This window comes from Thamnophis elegans, chromosome 13 (assembly GCF_009769535.1).
Source record: "Thamnophis elegans isolate rThaEle1 chromosome 13, rThaEle1.pri, whole genome shotgun sequence".
Classification (NCBI taxonomy): Eukaryota; Metazoa; Chordata; class Lepidosauria; order Squamata; family Colubridae; genus Thamnophis; species Thamnophis elegans.
Window position 1 is genome coordinate 43,348,717 of NC_045553.1, and position 17,284 is coordinate 43,366,000.

The 17,284-nt window shown below is 44.2% G+C and overlaps 1 protein-coding gene across 1 annotated transcript in view; it reads right to left on the bottom strand.

The window, feature by feature from the left end:
- Nucleotides 1-17,284, bottom strand: part of IGSF9B (immunoglobulin superfamily member 9B) — a 108,992-nt gene that overhangs the window by 36,307 nt on the left and 55,401 nt on the right. Inside the window, exons 6-13 of the mRNA XM_032228767.1 lie at nucleotides 16,575-16,726; nucleotides 15,824-15,941; nucleotides 14,108-14,249; nucleotides 13,056-13,201; nucleotides 8,329-8,471; nucleotides 5,467-5,607; nucleotides 4,118-4,234; nucleotides 829-979 (exon numbers count right to left, since the gene is read on the bottom strand). Of these exons, the coding sequence (XP_032084658.1) occupies nucleotides 829-979; nucleotides 4,118-4,234; nucleotides 5,467-5,607; nucleotides 8,329-8,471; nucleotides 13,056-13,201; nucleotides 14,108-14,249; nucleotides 15,824-15,941; nucleotides 16,575-16,726 (1,110 nt within the window). The remainder of the gene's footprint in view (nucleotides 1-828; nucleotides 980-4,117; nucleotides 4,235-5,466; nucleotides 5,608-8,328; nucleotides 8,472-13,055; nucleotides 13,202-14,107; nucleotides 14,250-15,823; nucleotides 15,942-16,574; nucleotides 16,727-17,284) is intronic.

Here is a 17,284-nt window from a genome sequence, read left to right on the forward strand (position 1 = left end):
TTGCCCACAATAACAATCCCGGGGGGGTGGTGTGGGCTAAGAGAGAGGGGCTGGCCCAAAGTCACCCATTCAGCTTTTGTGTCTAAGGCAGGACTATGTTCTGCCCCAGGCTTCACAAAATCATGAAGCAGACTCCTTGTCGCGACAAAACTGCTTTTGATTAAGCTAATGTGAATTTCTCTCATTCACATCCAGCAAAGTCCCGGCAAACAGTCTTTCAAGGGTGACTTTACAACCACAGACCTTATCAGGCTTGGAGAGCTGCCAGGCTGATATCTTCCAGATGCAACACTGTACAAGAAAATACCTGGCAAGGAGTCTCTGAGAGTCACCAACAAATCTTCACACTAATTAAGCTAATTGTCTCCTCCAAACTCCACTCCCCTTTCACTCCTCTTTATTCCCTATCGGAGGGGCCATTCACCGTCCACATGTGCTTTTACTTCCGAGTCGGCCCTTAACTGTTCCCTTCTCCTGGCAGCTCTGCGCATGCACACATCGGGAACAGGCTCCAGCTGTTCTTCTGCCCCACTGATCTCCAACCCAGGAGGCAGCTGATAACTGTCGGACAGCCCTGGCCCGCTCTCTGCCTCCAACACAGAGCCCTCATCAGAGCTTTCCCCAGACTCCTGGACTGGCCCATGTTCCTCCTCAACCTCCTCACTCTTTGCTACACCGAATCATATTTTTGTGTATTGAGTAGCCATATAAAACTTTAAATTAAAAAAACAAACAAACCCCTGGAGCAGAAATGTCGCAAGTGTCCATAGCCCTCCCGATGATCAACCAGTTGGTCACATCAACCATGCTTCCCAGCCTCATACCTACCAATGACGGTCAGATGTGTGCTTGCTGTGATGCTTGTGACGATGTTGGTGGCAACGCATTCCCATTCTCCGTGGTCATCCTTACTGAGGGATCGGAACTGGAGGCTTCCACTGGGAAGGGTGGTATGCCTACTTCTACTAGGCTTCCCTACCTTGGTCAAATAAGAGAGAAGGCCCAGGGAAGGAAGGAGAGTGAGGGACGGGGAGGAAGACACAGAGAGAGACAACTCAGAGGTATGTTGCAAGTATCTGGACATAAGGTGCTACTGTCACCTAGGGGGTAGGAGGGGGTCTTGGACAGAGAAACTCCATGTTCTGACCCAGACTTAGCAAGTAATGACAAGCCGCTTACTTACGAATATAAACAAACCCCTTTTCAAACAGGGTAGGAGCAGTCTTTTATTCACGGGATAAACAAAAAGCAAAGGTAATCAGTCCCGACAAACCAGGCCAAGAAATCCTAAAAGCGAACAGTTGCTGACACAATGGGCCACTCCCAAACTCCTACTATTTATTTCCCAGCCAGGGAGGGGCTGGCAAACATCTACGACTTCTTTTTCCCGGAGAGCCGGCTTATTGCAATCCACTGCTCTCTTCTCCTCTCCTTGCATAGATGTATTTGAGTGGTGGGATTCAGCCGGTTTGCACCTATCCGGGAGAACCGGTTGGTAACTTTCTAAGCAGTTCGGAGAACCGGTTATTGGTAGAAATCTTTTGGTTTTTCCCACTTTACGGGGCTAATCCTGTAAGGAAGGCAGGAAGGAAACATTCTAGTGTTGTTTCTAGCCTCATCTTTATTGCCCTGCTTACAGAAACTGCCTCTCCGGTTAACCCTTATTACATTGTAAGAGCTAAGGCGAAGCGCCCATTGACCTGAGTGACAATGAATTGGCCACGCCCACCCAGTCACATGACCACCAAGCCCCACCTACCCAGATAGTCATTAGGGCAGAGAACTGGTTGTTAAATTATTTGAATCCCACCACTGAGCGTAACCACAACCCTCATGCCCCCTGCAGCCCCAGATAGAGCCACATAGGGTTCCCTAACTTCCAAAAGTAAGGGGGGAGTGAGGGACATTCATTTTATAGTTGACTCCGCTTCCCCATAAACTTAAATTGGATCACATTCCAGGGAATTGGCCACACCATCCAGCAAAATTGGATCACGTTCCATGAAATGTCTAAGGCTTCCGATTCCAGGAATGTTCAACATTTTAACCCGAGGGAGGAGATCTTTGTTGGCTTCTTTTACAGAAATCCTCTAATCCTCTTCTCTTTAAAAAAAATAAAAAATGGTGGTCATGCTAGGAAGTTCTGATCTATGAAGCTGTGCAAGCTTCCAAATTGATTCCGAAGAAGGGCTTTGGATCTTGAGAAATCATAGAATTTCTTGGCTCTTCATGAAAGCAGCCCGTTTGGATCTTTCCCAGCCATTCCTTATGAATTATTCTTGAAGCGTGCAGTGAAGCCTCCTTCACTGTTTTCACTGCTTTAGAACAGAAGGGGGAGCTAAAGACCCATTGATTTTCCTTCCCTTTAACAAATTAATACCAGCTTACTGATGAAGTCACAATTCGGTTGAAAGGCAGCTTCTTTCCTGCTGTAGGACTGAGGAAGGATGCTAATTTAGGTTTGCACTTTTCCTGGGACAATGGTAGCAATAGCACTTAGACTTATATACCGCTTTACAGCCCTCCCTAAGCAGTTTACAGAATCAGCATATTTGCCCCCAACAATTTGGGTCCTCATTTTACCCACCTCGGAAGGATGGAAGGCTGAGTCAACCTTCAGCCTGGTGGGATTTGAATTGCCAAATTGCAGGCAGCCGCCAGGCAGCAGAAGTGGCCTACAGTACTGCCCTCTAACCACTGCGCCATCGCAGCTCAAGGAAAGATACCTGGAATGAGAGCTCCTTCTCCTTTCACTGATGATTCCCCTGGCCAGGTTGACTCACTGCTGAAGCCATTTCAATCCAGACTGTAGTTCTCCATCATGATCAGGTTTACCCACCACAATAATGGGTCTTAAATTAAACAAACACACTGGCTGGATTCAGAGAAGATGCTAAGCTCGGCTAAAGTGGAGTCATTTAGCATGTGGTTTGGCTCCATGTCCAAGGATGAAGTGAGAATCAGGAGAGCTCGGGCTGTGGTTTAGTAATAACAAAAAAGGCCCAAATTGGTGGAAAGAAGTGGATGGAGACCACATGAAGCAAAGCACCCCAAACATTAAGAGCATGGGAATTTCAATGGGGCCCAGTATGGAATTACAAGAGTAAGGGGAAAGTTTTAAAAAGCAGCTCCGGAGTCTGAATACCAGAGACTTCAGAAGAAAGAAGCCAACAAAGGCCACCAAAATCAAGGTTGAAACGCCAAAGTTTGAACTTCTTATTGTGTCTCACGTTAGTCTTTCCCCCAAGTTGGCTCCCTTCACATCAATATGGTCTCATTGGTTAACTCCACCATGTTTGGTCCATCTAACTTATGCCTGACCTCAGCTCCCCTTGTCATTCCCAACTCTAGGAGACCCAAGGCAAGCTGAGATAGGTGTAAGAAGTGGAACTCAACAGCTCCCCTCGAGGCCAAGATCTCCTTCCCTCTTCGGTTCCCCAATGAAGTCCTCATGGGCTGCAATGCATCTCAAACCACATTCACAGTGTGCAATTCTGGACTGCTGAGTTAGTGATGGCAGAGTGGTTAGAGTGCAGTACTGCAGGCTACTTCTGATGATCACCGGCTGCCAGCAGTTTGGCAGATCGAATCTCACCAGGCTCAAGATTCAACTCAGCCTTCCATCCTTCCGAGGTGGGTAAAATGGGGAGCTAAAATGGCAGAGGTAATATGCTGACTCTGCAAACCACTTAGAGAGGGCTGTAAACAGGGGTGAAATCTTCCCGTTTCAGCCCAGTTCGGCCGAACCAGTAGGGAGGATTGCCCTTGGTTTTGCGAACTAAGCGTTGGGCTCCTTCAACGTCCCAAATACACTTCCTACAGTTCTTGCATCAGTCTTTCTCAACCTTGGTAACTTTACGCAGGGTGGACTCCAACTTCCAGAATTCCCCATGTCTTAGAGGAAGCTAGCTGGAGAATTCTGGGAGTTGAAGTCCACAGCTCTCCAAGGCTGAGAAAGGCTGTCCTACATGCTTCTTGGGAAGGATCTGGGTTTTCCCACCCACCCACCCACTGTGTAGAGTGATAGAGCAGCCCCCAGTTTGCTCTTACAGGGAGAAAGGGTGGCTACTCATCAAAAAGCCAAAGGCCCTGCAGATTTTTCTGACAGGCCGGGTACCTTTCTCCAAGTGATGACAGGAAACGGATCTCCTGCTGCGGCACAGGGAATCAGGAGCTCCCTCCCTGCCTCCTGTCTGTACTCCCAGCCTGGTAGCACCGTGAAATAGGGTGGGTCCTGTGAAGCCAGAAAGGAAAAAAACGAAGAACAATTACCATCCGATGCTGAAAGTTCTCGCTGAAAACCTGGAGCTGCCAGCCAACTGCGAGGTTTTTCAGCCACTTACAGACTTTCTCCAAAGAAGAAATCACAACAAAATACAACAAAGAGACTCTATACCTAACTCTACATATTATTACAGCTGCCAGAATAACATATGCACAGAAATAGAAGAACAACACAATACCGAACGAAGATGAGATAACACGGAAGGTCTGAGAATGTGCAGAGATGGATAAATTGACTAAGGAAATTCAAGGAAAGGAGGAAACAGAGTACTATTTAATTTGGGGGGGGAAATGGTATAAGAGGTTAAATCAGGGGTAGTCAACCTTTTTATACCTACCACCCACTTTTGTATCTCTGTTAGTAGTAAACATTTCTAAACACCCACCAGTTCCACAGTAATGGTGATTTATAAAGTAGGGAAGTAATTTTACTTTATAAAATTTATAAAGCAGAGTTATAGCAAACCCCTACCGCCCACCATGAAAGCTGGAATGCCCACTAGTGGGCAGTAGGGACCAGGTTGACTACCACTGGGTTAAATGCTAGAAACAGGAAATAAGAATTTGGGAAAAGTAATTTGTATGATAGAAGAAGTAGGAAATAAAGATAAGAAAATAGGAAAAGCAGGATTTACAAAAGTAATATAGTAGTAGAAGAACAACAAAGACTGTCTGATACAAATAACCAAACATTGACTGATAAGCGAAAAGGGTAAGAAACAATAGGATTATAAGTGTAAAATTAGAATGCATTCGAAAGGGAAATAGAGTTTGTATAGATGTACTGATGGATATCTGCTGTAAGGAGGAACATGTAGTTCCGATGTTATTTGTAAGTGCTGTGTATGTTTTTGTCAATGTGTATAAGTGTTTATAACAATTTAAAAAATTAAAAAAAGAATTCAAGGGAGGTTCGCCTTAGTTTGATTGTGGCTACGTTGGGATTCTAGATTGATCGCTTTTTTAACTCCACCTCCAGTTTCTACCCCCTCCTTCTACACTTTTGCTGTGTAAATATCTTCCCCTTGATGTATGAGACCATTGGAACATTGCAGAATTATCACAGCAGCTTATATCTCACTACTGCACAGGATAAACTCAGGTCCTTTGCTAGTAGACATGCATTTATTCACACATTCACACCCCCACCCCCAAAAAGGAATACATCAACCAATGAAATACCTTCAGTACCAATCGGGCAGGGGGCGATTGGCCCATAGTCCCCAGGGCATTATAAGGCACGCAGGTGTATGTGCCAAGAGCATCTTCTGTTGCTTCTTCTATTCGAATGGAACCATCTTCCAGAAGACTCCAGCCTGAATACTGCCAAAGCAATGGAAGAAATTAAATTCCGGCAGACATGAGTTTCACAGAATGAAAACGTCTGAATAAGACTGTCATATTCCTTTTAAGATCTTTGGCCTGCCATCTCTCTCTCTCTCTCTTTCTTTACTATGCTGTTTCATGAGTGGGTAATTGGGAGGGGGAATAGTATAAGGAGTAGAATTGTAGAATGTGTTGTTGTCAAAACAAAGCATTCCTTTCTAGGAGCCCAAGGTCATTCTTTGTCTCTGCACCTGACCGGAACTAGATGGGTGGAAATGCCAGCATGGCAGAGGAAGATTGGACCATGTGATGGACTTGTGGGTGTGGGGGACAAGATCATGAACTTTCAACTGGGTGGAAAACCCAGGAAGCTTTCAGATTCGGGTTTCCCACAGATGTACCAACATGTCTCTCTTATTAAATTGGAACTTTGATGAAAGTTATGCTTTGGACTCTGATTTAATTCTGGATGATATTTGGAATGCTGACAAAGACAGGGAAGGAAAATCTAATAGCCAAGCTTTTGAAGAATCTGAAATATTTTGGTCCAGAATCATCCCTATGAAGGGGATGACCAGGCTGAGCCCAAGGGAAGGGTCAAACCAGGGCAGGGTTCTGGCAGGCACTACTGCCAGCTCGTTCATGTGCGCGCTGCGTGTGCATGCGCAGTGCAGCTAAAATTGTTCTGCGCATGCACAGAACCCCAAAACAAGATGGCAGCACCTACAGCGGCACCGCGAGAACCGGTTCGGTTCTACTTGCAAAAAATGCAAGTAGAAAAATAGGAAATACTTTGGTGGGAAGGTAACAGCGTTCCGTGCGCCTTCAGCATTCAGTCATGCCGGCCACATGACCACGGAGACGTCTTCGGACAGCGCTGCCTCTTCGGCTTTGAAACGGAGATGAGCACCGCCCCCTAGAGTCAGGAACAACTAGCACATATGTGCGAGGGGAACCTTTACCTTTTATATTACAGAAAAAGTGAAAGGCAATCAAATTAGATTTATCAGTGAAGAAAAGGGTGCTGTCCCTTTAGGGTGGAGGGGAAGAGAAGGGAATGAAATCTGATCAAATATTAGGCTTTCAAGATAATCATTGGTTTCAATAGGTGAATAAAGCATGTGAAGAAATCTCTTGGGTAGAAATTAATGACCTTCAGAGCTTTGCTTTTGACTTTGTCTCTTTTAAGCTAGACGAAAGATGAAAGGCATAGCAATGAATGAGTCTGGATTTAAAACAAGGTATCCTCTTTAAGACACTAATTTTTTTTTTAAAAAAAGAATTCTAAATATTGAGCGTTCTGCTTAAATATTTAGCCGGGTGAAGTCCTCAATAGGAATTTTAAACCAAGATAATAGCAGAGTGAAGTCTCATTAGAGAGACTCTTTTAACTGTTAATAAATACAGGTCGTCCTCAATTTACGACCGCAACTGAGACCAACATTTGTGTTGCTAAGCGAGGCATTTGTTCAATGAGTTTTGCAACCTTTCTTGCCACCGTTGTTAAGTGAATCACTGCAGTTGTCAAGTTAGCAACCTGGTTGTTAAGTAAATCTGGATTTTGCTCATCAGAAAGTCACCAAAGGGGACCACAAGATCCTGGGACACTACGACCGTCATAAATATGAATCAGTTGCCAGCTGCCTCGATTGTGACCATGTGACCATTGGGATGCTGCAACGGTTACGTGAAAAATGGTAATGTCACTTTTTTCAGGGATGTCGTAGCTGTCAGCATTCCAAGTATCATGTAGAATTAAATCAGAGTCCAAGGCAAAATGATCCTTAAAGTTCCAATTTAATAAATCAGACATCTTAGCACATCTGTGTAATCCCAATTCTGGAAATTACATCAGAATCCCACCCAGTTAAAAGTTCATAATCTTGTCCCCACACCCACAATCCATCACATGGTCCAATCTTCTTCCACGCTGGCGTCTCCACCCAGATGCTTTCCATCAGGTGCAAAGGTGCGGAGACAAAAGATGACCTTGGGCTTCTAGAAAAGAATGACAACAGAGTTGGTCAGGTTGGGGAGGAACATGAGACAGTCCTGGAGGCTCGGATGAGGGCTCTGCATCGGAGGCAGAGAGGAGGCAGTGCTCAGCTGCCTTCAGAGCTAGACAGCAGTGAGGCAGAGGAACAGCTGGAGCCTGTTACCAGTGTGCGCATCAGCAGAGCTGCCAGAAAAAAAGAACAGCTAAGAAATCAGAGTCAACTTGGGAGTAAAGCCACAGGTGGACGGTGAATGGCCCCTCCCAAAGGAAATAAAAGAGGAGTGGGCTTTTGTAGGAAACAATTTGTTTGTTCGTTTCTGCATTCATTTCAGGAGTGTGAAGATCTGTCCGTGAATCTCAGAGACTCTGTGCCCAGTCTATCCTTGCACAGCACTGCATTTGGAAATTATCTACATGGCAGCTTTCCAAGCTAGATAAGGTCTGTGGCCCTAAAATCCCCTTTGAAAGACTGTTTGCCAGGCCTTTGCTGAATGTGAATGAGAGGAATTCACGTTCGTTTAATAAAAAGGGGTTTTGCTGGGACGAGGACTCTGCCTCGTGCCTTTTTGGGGAAGCCTGGGTCAGAACAGGTAGCTGTGTAGACAAAAGTGGAGGAATGGACCCTTTTTCATGAAATCTTGACCTTTCTGGAGGGAAGAGGGGACAGAAACGCAACCCACGCTTGCAATTCTTGAAAAAAAAAGTAAGTAAGCCACGCCTACCTTTTCAATGTGCAAAGGGCGTCCGTCTTTGTTCCACTTGACCAAGGAAACGGGTGGCTGAGCTTCAACTGGGCAACGGATGTATCCGTGAATCCCCACTGGAACGTATATGATGGGTGGCATGTTCACCACCCTGGCAGGATCTGAATTTGGAAGCAGAAGTTATGAAGAAGGAGTGTAATCAGTCTTGCGCTCTACATGGGGCTGCCCTTGAAAAGCGTTCGGAGACTACAATTGGTCCAGAATGCAGCCGCGCGAGCGATACTGGGTGTACCTAGGTACACCCATGTTACACCTATCCTCCGTGAGCTGCACTGGCTCCCTATTGGTCTCCAAACACGCTTCAAGGTGCTGGTTATCACCTTTAAAGCCCTACATGGCCTAGGACCTGGATATCTCCATGACCGCCTCCTGCAACATACCTCCCAGCGCCCAATAAGATCTTACAGGGAGGGTCTTCTCCGGTTACCGTCGACTACACAATGTCATCTGGCGGCTCCTCGGGGGAGAGCCTTCTCTGTAGCTGCCCCGGCCCTATGGAACGATCTACCCCCTGAGATCCGGACCCTCCCCACTCTCTCAGCCTTCCGTAAGTCTGTTAAGACCTGGCTGTTCCGGCAGACCTGGGGCTGCTGATCTTCATTGAACTTCAGCCCCATTAAAATCGAATGCATGTTGTGTCTTTTTAAATTCGTTTCTATCTTGTATTTTAAACTCTTTTAATATTTTTAAACTGCTTTTATGTAAGCCGCCCGGAGTCCTTCGGGATTGGGCGGCATACAAATCCATTAAAATTGAAATTGAATTTATGAAACATCTGGACTTTTCTTTGCTCAACTCCGAACTGGTTGAAACGCACGTATTTCTACCACAGAAATAAGGAACGGGAAAACAATAGTAACATTTTTTTAACGGCCTCCCCAAGCCCTTATGCTAATTTAGCAATGTTCATTACTGCCACCAAAGACTATTATATTCAGACTCATTATCTTTTCCTAAAACCATTAGCATATCACTTAGCATCTGCTTCAGGCTTGGAAACTGAATTTCCCCTATCTGCACTTAGCTCTAAGAAATATACTTGGGGGGGCTGGAAAGTAGAAGTGTCTACATTCTCGCTCACCTCCACGATCAACACTAAAATATTTAGCCTGGCTTTAAAAATGTTTTCACAAAAATGCTTCCTACGCAGATTTAGCAGGTGTAAAAACCTTCTGTGAAAACTGGAGAGGTAGAAAACGATTTACAATTAATGATGGGTACAGGACCAAACAGATGCCCATTTTGGCACAATCACCCAAGAATGGGCTTTGAGTGACTTTTAAAGACAATCTGGAGATTCCAGGCCAAGAAGGCAAAGAAAGATTCTAAAAAGCGATTGGAATCAAATTGGTGACTTGGGGTGTAACCCCTCTGAGCTGCTACAACTGTGTCCCATAATTCAACCTGAATTTGGACACGTTCTCCTTAGGAGAAATATTTAAGGTAGCTTTAGTGGTCGGTCCATTGTCATCTTGGGTGTCCCCTAGGCGTCTCCAAATGCATAAAGGTAAAGGTAAAGGTTCCCCTCGCACATATGTGCTACTCGTTCCCGACTCTAGGAGGAGGTGCTCATCTCCGGTTCAAAGCTGAAGAGCCAGCACTGTCCGAAGACGTCTCCATGGTCATGTGACCGGTATGACTCAAGGCCAAAGGCACACACAGAACACTGTTCCCTTCCCACCAAAGGTGGTTTCTATTTTTCTACTTGCATTTTCACATGCTTTTGAACTGCTAGGTTGGCAGAAGCTGGGACAAGTAACGGGAGCTCACTACATTACACAGCGCTAGGGATTCGAACTGCTGAACTGCCAACCTTTCTGATCGACAAGCTCAGGGTCTAAGCCACTGAGTCACCATGTCCCTGTTCCCATCCTCCTAGTACAGTAGATTCAGATCATTGTTCCTATATTGGAATAGATGAGGGCTGTCACACCTTACTCCCATCAGCTAGCCATTTCTGCTATTTAACCATTCATTTTGTCAAAGGCAAAGATAGACAACGCAGCTAGTTAACTTTGTTTGCAATCTCCATGGATCTCCAAAATTGGCAACTTTAAGACTTGTGGACTTCAACTCCCAGAATTCTTCATCCAGTCATCCTTTTCTTTGTGGCAGCCTCTTAGATATTCAAATGCTGCTATTGTATCATCCTAAGTCCTTCTTTTCATTAAACTAGGTTTAGCCGATTCCTGCAATCATTCTTCATACCCCCAAAGATGCTTTTTCAAGAGGCAACTGGACTTTCTGGTTTTTCTTTGATGATGTTTTGCTTCTCATCCAAGAAGCTTCTTCAGCTCTGTCTGGATGGTGAGGAATAGAAGGATTTATACTCCTTGAGTATAAAGGCGTAGAAAGGAGTATAAATCCTTCCATACCCCCACCTTTTTCAGAGCTGAAAAAGCTTCTTGGATGAGAAATGAAATGTCTTCAAAGAAAAACCAGAAATCCCAGTTGCCTCTTGAAAAAGCACCTTTGGGACAACCATGACCTGGATTACTGAGAATGTCCCTAGACATTATTCATCTTCAGTGCAGCGAAGAGCAACTAAGATAATTAGGGGCCTGGAGGCAAAAACATATGCTGAATGGTTGCAGGAACTGCGCATGGCTAACCTAATGAAGAGAAGGACAAGGGGAAACATGAGAGCATCTTCCAATATTTGAGGGGCTGCCACAGAGAGGAGTTAGGGGGTCAAGCTATTCTCCAAAGCACCCAAAAGCCAGACAAGGAATAATGGGTGGAAACTGACCAAGGAGAGATTCAACCTAGAAATAAGGAGAAATTTTTTGAAAGTGGGAACAATCGACCCATGGAACTGAAGTTGCCTTCAGAAGTTGTGGGAGCTTCATCACTGGAGGCTTTCAGGAAGACTAAATGACTTACAAAGTCCCTTCCAACTCTGTTAATCTGTTGGTCATCTTGAGCAGGCGGTTGGGATTAGAAGACTTCCAAGATACCTTCCAACTTTGTTATTCTGTTATTCTATTACACTGACGATGTCACTTTGCTCTGGGGAATGTTTACCATGCAACCAGAAATGCTGGCCTGTCTAACTGTAAAACATGGTCATTAATCACTTCTTTCAGTGCCATTGTAACTTGGAATGCTCATTAAACAAAGCACTATTTGTAAACGCAGAGGAAGTTTCCTATGCAACATATTTTAATCCGTTACTAAATGAAATAAGATCTGGCATGAGTATTGACCTTATCTAATTTGTTGAAGGGCCCCATTTGCATTCCACTTAGTGGATATATTGTACTTGTACTCCACCCTCTTCCTTATTCGTTTCCAGTTCTGCATTCCCAGTTTACAGGGACATGCAGAAATATCGGCTAGAAAAAAATTCCATGAATAATATTCCAAAATGGGCATTTTTTTCTACTTTGGGAAAGTTGGGCAGTTCTGAAGGCGTTATGATATTTCTTTTTTTTTTCCCCTGGTGATTGTTCTAAAAATTGAGAGGCTGAAATAAAATGGAATTGCTTATTAAAGAGAAAAATGAAAGAAATGCTTGTCTACCCAACATTATCAAGGGCTCATGACCTCTGGATGGTCATAGTTTCCAAGAACATTGGTTGAAAAAAACCTACTGAGGCTGCTATATCGATCTCTATGCTCTTCTCAGCATTCTTTTTGGAGTCTCGGTGTCTTTTTTATATCGTAGCACCCAAAACAATGACCCCATAAATGTGAGGCAACAAATTATTGGAAAATGATTCAATCATGGTTAGAACAAATGGTGGGAGACCAAATCTTGTTTAAACCAGAAATTTTTCTCCTAGGTATAATACGGGAGGGGTTTAAGAAAGATACACTTTATTTAATTATTCATGTACTAACTGTGGCGCGCATAACTTATGCACAATATTGGGAAAAAAAGAAAATACACCATCAAAGCTAGATATAATCAGAAGAGTGTTGGCCTGTGCGGAAGCAGATAGGCGGTCAGCCTCTGCTTCGCTGCTGCTTTTCGGCTGCCATTGAAACGGGGAGGGGGGGGCATGGTATTTGGGAGGGGAATCATTCTGTGCTGGAGGACTGTTTAATTAGGGAGTTATTCTCACCATCTCTTTGCGCATGCGGAAGGAAGGGAGTTTCCCGCCGAGGCCAACTGTCCAGCATTCCATCCTGATGATGATTTTCGAAGATGTCTCCCACCTGACAGTTGGGTGAATTATGATTGGACTATGGACTGGGGTACCAAGGGGAGGGGATTGAATCTTGTACTGGTATCTATTGCTTTCGCGCCTTTTTATTCAGATTCAGCTTTGCTTTGCTTCTTTTCGTTTGTAACCAGTATAAGTACACTTAATTCTGAAATATGGACTTGAGTGGTCTCTTTCTTGGTTATTAAATGAAGGGGCAGTGACATAGGCTCACTCCTGAACTTAAAAATAAAGGGGGAATCAGAATATTTTGAAGTCTGGAATAGATTTTATGACTGGTATAAGACAAGGTGACAAGACTGGAACAAACTGTATATATTGTGATTGGACAGAAGGACTGATAATGCACTAAGTAGGCTACTTGTCAATAGTTGTGACTAGCTGTATATAATGTGAATGTATAGTTACTCCGACTTCGCGGTACTGCATTGTTTTAAATGTAAAAATAATAAAAATATATTGGGGGGAAAAAACAATGACCCCTTAAATGTGTCCCCCTTGGGCAAACACACTCACATTGCACAGTCAGATAGGCAGAGGCTGAAGGGGATCGGCCAAGGCTGTTGCTCGGAATGCAGGTGTATTTGCCAGCATCCTCCGGTTTGACTCGGAAGATGATCAGCGTCCCATCAATCAGAATCCTTACTCTTAGTTTTAGGTCACTGCAAGTGAAATGAGAACAAGGAGAGAAGTGGGCACATAGCATCAAACTAGGCATTGTTCCATATTAAGTTTCTCCCGGATGAAGTCCCTTTTCATGAAGAAGGGGGCTGCCTTCCTCCTCCTCTACTCCAGCCAATGCCAACCTGATGGGCCTCATATCACAACGGGCTGGGAGTAATAACTGCAAGCATCTCCTTTTAGTGACCCCATAATCCCTCACGGGGTGAAATGAATGGAGCTGAATGTTTACTGGCCAGATACCCTTCCTGTCACCAATGTGGAGTTATATTCAGCAGATATTTCACTTCATTTCATTTCATTTAGTTGTCAACAAGTAGAAGGAAACAAGTATGAAAACACATGGGAAAAATGGCACAAAACTTAGCTGTAAACACATAAAAAGAGTGCATATCAGTGGGGACAGGGACTATAGGCACACTGGTGCGCTTATGCATGCCCCCTTAACAGACCTCTTAGGAAATGTGTAAGGTCCAGCTTAGGGTCAAAGGTATGGAGGTTAGAGGAACTAACAACAGGATTGGGTAGGGTGTTCCACACATTTACTACTCTATTGCTGAAATTGTTTTTTCCTGAAATCAAGATTAGAACGGATTACATTTACCGTATTTTTCGGAGTATAAGACGCACCTTTTTCCCTCAAAAAGGAGGCTGAAAATCTGGGTGCGTCTTATACACTGAATACAGCATTTTTTGCCTCCCGAAACTCCGCCCCCTTCACCAATTTGCCATGCATAGCTCTCGATTTCCTTAAAAGACCAGGCAAAGAGAGAAGGAGAACATCGTTCAAATCTCCATGTCCCTCTCAATTTTCAAGGATATCGCTCTGCGGAATAGGTTGGTACCCCATTGAGTTGAAACCTCCGAGATCCAGGTCCTGGACTCACTTCTTAAAGTACACATTGTCTTCTTCCCAGTGCCAAGTGTAGGTCAGGTTGCCTGGATATGCTTCCGCCTGGCAGGTGAACATTGCATCTTGGGAGATGTTAACAGTGATGTTCTCCGGGGGAGAAACGATAAAAGGGGGTCCTGTGGGAAACCAGGAGGCAAACAATTACCTCAGCAGACGAAAAAGGAAGGTGAGTTCATAAGCAGGAGCTGCAGAGTTCATGCAAAGATCAGGCATAGCACTACGGGGATCTAGGCACCCATCAGGTCCCTATACACTGGGCTCATCAGCTAAACTACTAGCAACACCAGGAGCTGTAGGCTTAGCATCTCTGGGGGTTATCAGTTGGAGAAGGAGGCAAGTGGCTGAGGTAATTAATCACTCCGCCATCAAAGCTGGCACCTGCCAGAGGAGAGAACAACTTGAAGAAGTAATGCAAGATCAGAAAATGCGGAGAGACCAGGCCCATAAAATCGCCAAGAGTCGGGCACAGCGGAACAGATGGTGTCATGGTTATTAATTAATCACTCAAGGGTGGCACCCTATTTTGGGTGGTTGCAAAAATATGGATCACCAATAAGAGGGGAACTACTTTAAATGATAGATAGATTAGATAGATAGATAGATAGATAGATAGATAGATAGATAGATAGATAGATAGATAGATAGATAGATAGATAGATAGATAGGATAGATGACTGATGACTGATGACTGATGACTGATGACTGATGGATGCTAGATAGATGATAGATGATAGATGATATATGATAGATAGATAGATAGATAGATAGATAGATGGATGGATGGATGGATGGATGGATGGATGGATGGATGGATGGATGACTGATGATTGATGGATGATAGATGATAGATAGATAAATAGATAGATAGATAGATAGATAGATAGATAGATAGATAGATGACTGATGATTGATGGATGATTGATGGATGATAGATAGATGATAGATAGATTAGATAGATAGATAGATAGATAGATAGATAGATAGATAGATAGATGATAGATAGATAGATAGATAGATAGATAGATAGATAGATAGATAGATACATAGATGATAGATAGATAGATAGATAGATAGATAGATAGATAGATAGATAGATAGATAAGATAAGATAGATAGAATAGATGATTGATGACTGATGATTGATGGATGATTGATGGATGATAGATAGATGATAGACAGATAGACAGATAGATAGATGATTGATAGAGAGATAGATGAGAGAATGAGAGAGACACAGAGAGAGAGAGAGAGAATGAGAGAGAGAGAGATGATTGATTATAGATGATAGAAAGAAAGAAAGGAACAGATAGATCAATAGACAGGCAGGCAGGCAGATAGATAGATAGACAGAGAAGGTCTTGATTGATTTAAGATGTGGCATCCTGGTGATCTCATGGATATGTAGGTTTTTTGGTAGCAATCTGGTTTGCTGTGCTCAACTCCCAGCAAGTTTGTTTTCACCTTCTATCCTTTTTACACCTGAGTATTAACTCCCAATGAATGTTAGGTGGTTGTGCTGTTACCCCTCTGGACCTTAATATTTAAGCCTGCAAAAACATGGAGACGCCCTTGAAGGTTACTGTATTCTCTGCTAGTTCCTCAGTCTCTGATCCAGCAGCAAGATGCTACGTATACAAAATGCCTCCCCTACACAAACACACACCCATCGATTTTTTCACCCCACCATTACCTTGGACAAGCAAGCGGGTCGTGTGCACAGCCTCTCCCTGGATGCTATAGGCCCGGCAGGTGTAAGCACCCCTGTCATCGCGACTGATGGACGTAACGGTCAGACTCCCATCAGAAACCTGAAAAAGCCAAAGCTCACTTCAACACAAGTTCAATGCACAGAATCAGTGGACTACAAAACCCAAAACCACACAAAACGCGGCATTAATAGAGTCCTTGGGTCTTCCTCTCTGCTTGGAGGCCCAGTGGTGCAGAGGTTAGAATGCAGTATGGTAGGCAGTTAGCCAGCCAATAACCTGGAGTTTGATCCTGACCGGCTCAAGTTTGACTCAGCCTTCCATCCTACCGAGTCAGTAAACTGAGGACCCAGATTGTCAGGGGCAATATGCTGACTCTGTAAATCACTTAGAAAGGGCCGTAAAGCACTTCCATGCTGCAACCTTAGCTATGTTCTTGATTGTTTGCTCCTGAACTATCAGGCTCCAAAAATCAAGAAAGACACAGGGTTACATCTACGCAGTTTCCTTCATTGTTCCTCATCTATAGACAGAATCTTGCCAAACTAAAGCTTGCATCATGGAAGATATTCTCTGAGAATTACTAGGTTCTCCCAACCAAATTATCTAAGCTTCGCTGCCTTTTGTTCCTCTGGGATGCAGCCCCCTCCCTCCTGGGGATCCAGACTACATTCCACCACAGTTCCACGGTGTATGCAAAGACTGTTAGCGGTCTTTCCAAGACCTCAAACTTACCCGGTATTTGTTGCTACCACCCAAAAGTTCTCCTTCTCTCAGCCAGGTGACGGTCGGCTTAGGGTTTCCAAAAGCCATGCAGGTTAGAGTGATGCTGCCCCCTTCCTTTGCCTCTACGTATTGGGGGGGAGTCTCTGTGAAGGTGGGAGGAGCTGCCAAGACGATGAAGGAGGAAGGAAGAGAGACAGAGATGACACCATTTGTTCCTAGGTTGTGTGGTTCAAGGACACCAACACAAATTCATTTTGAATCTACTACTCCAGAATGCAAAAAAAATGGGATCCATGCTCTTTGTACTCTGAAGGCATCCAAGAGGGCCATTCTAATTTTTATTTTATTTTATTCACCCTTATCCTGCCTTTAATATTTTTAACAGATAACTTAAAGCAGCAAACATATCCAACATATTTCCTCCTCCTATTTTCAACCCTGTGAGGTGAGTTAGTCTAAGAGAGAGTGACTAGCCCACATCATCATCTTCTACACTGAAGATGGCATTTAATGTCATTGTACGAGGTGCAATGACAATAAAGTAAACTAACTAGTGACCCAGCTGGCTTCAATGGCTAAGTGACGCTAAAATTCCCAGTCTCTTGGTGGTTGGTCCAAAGTCACCCAGCCGGCTTCCATGGCTAAGGTGGGGACTTGAACTCATGGGCTCCCGCTCTCTGGCCTGATGGCAAACTGGCTCTCCTCTCCTAACATGGTAC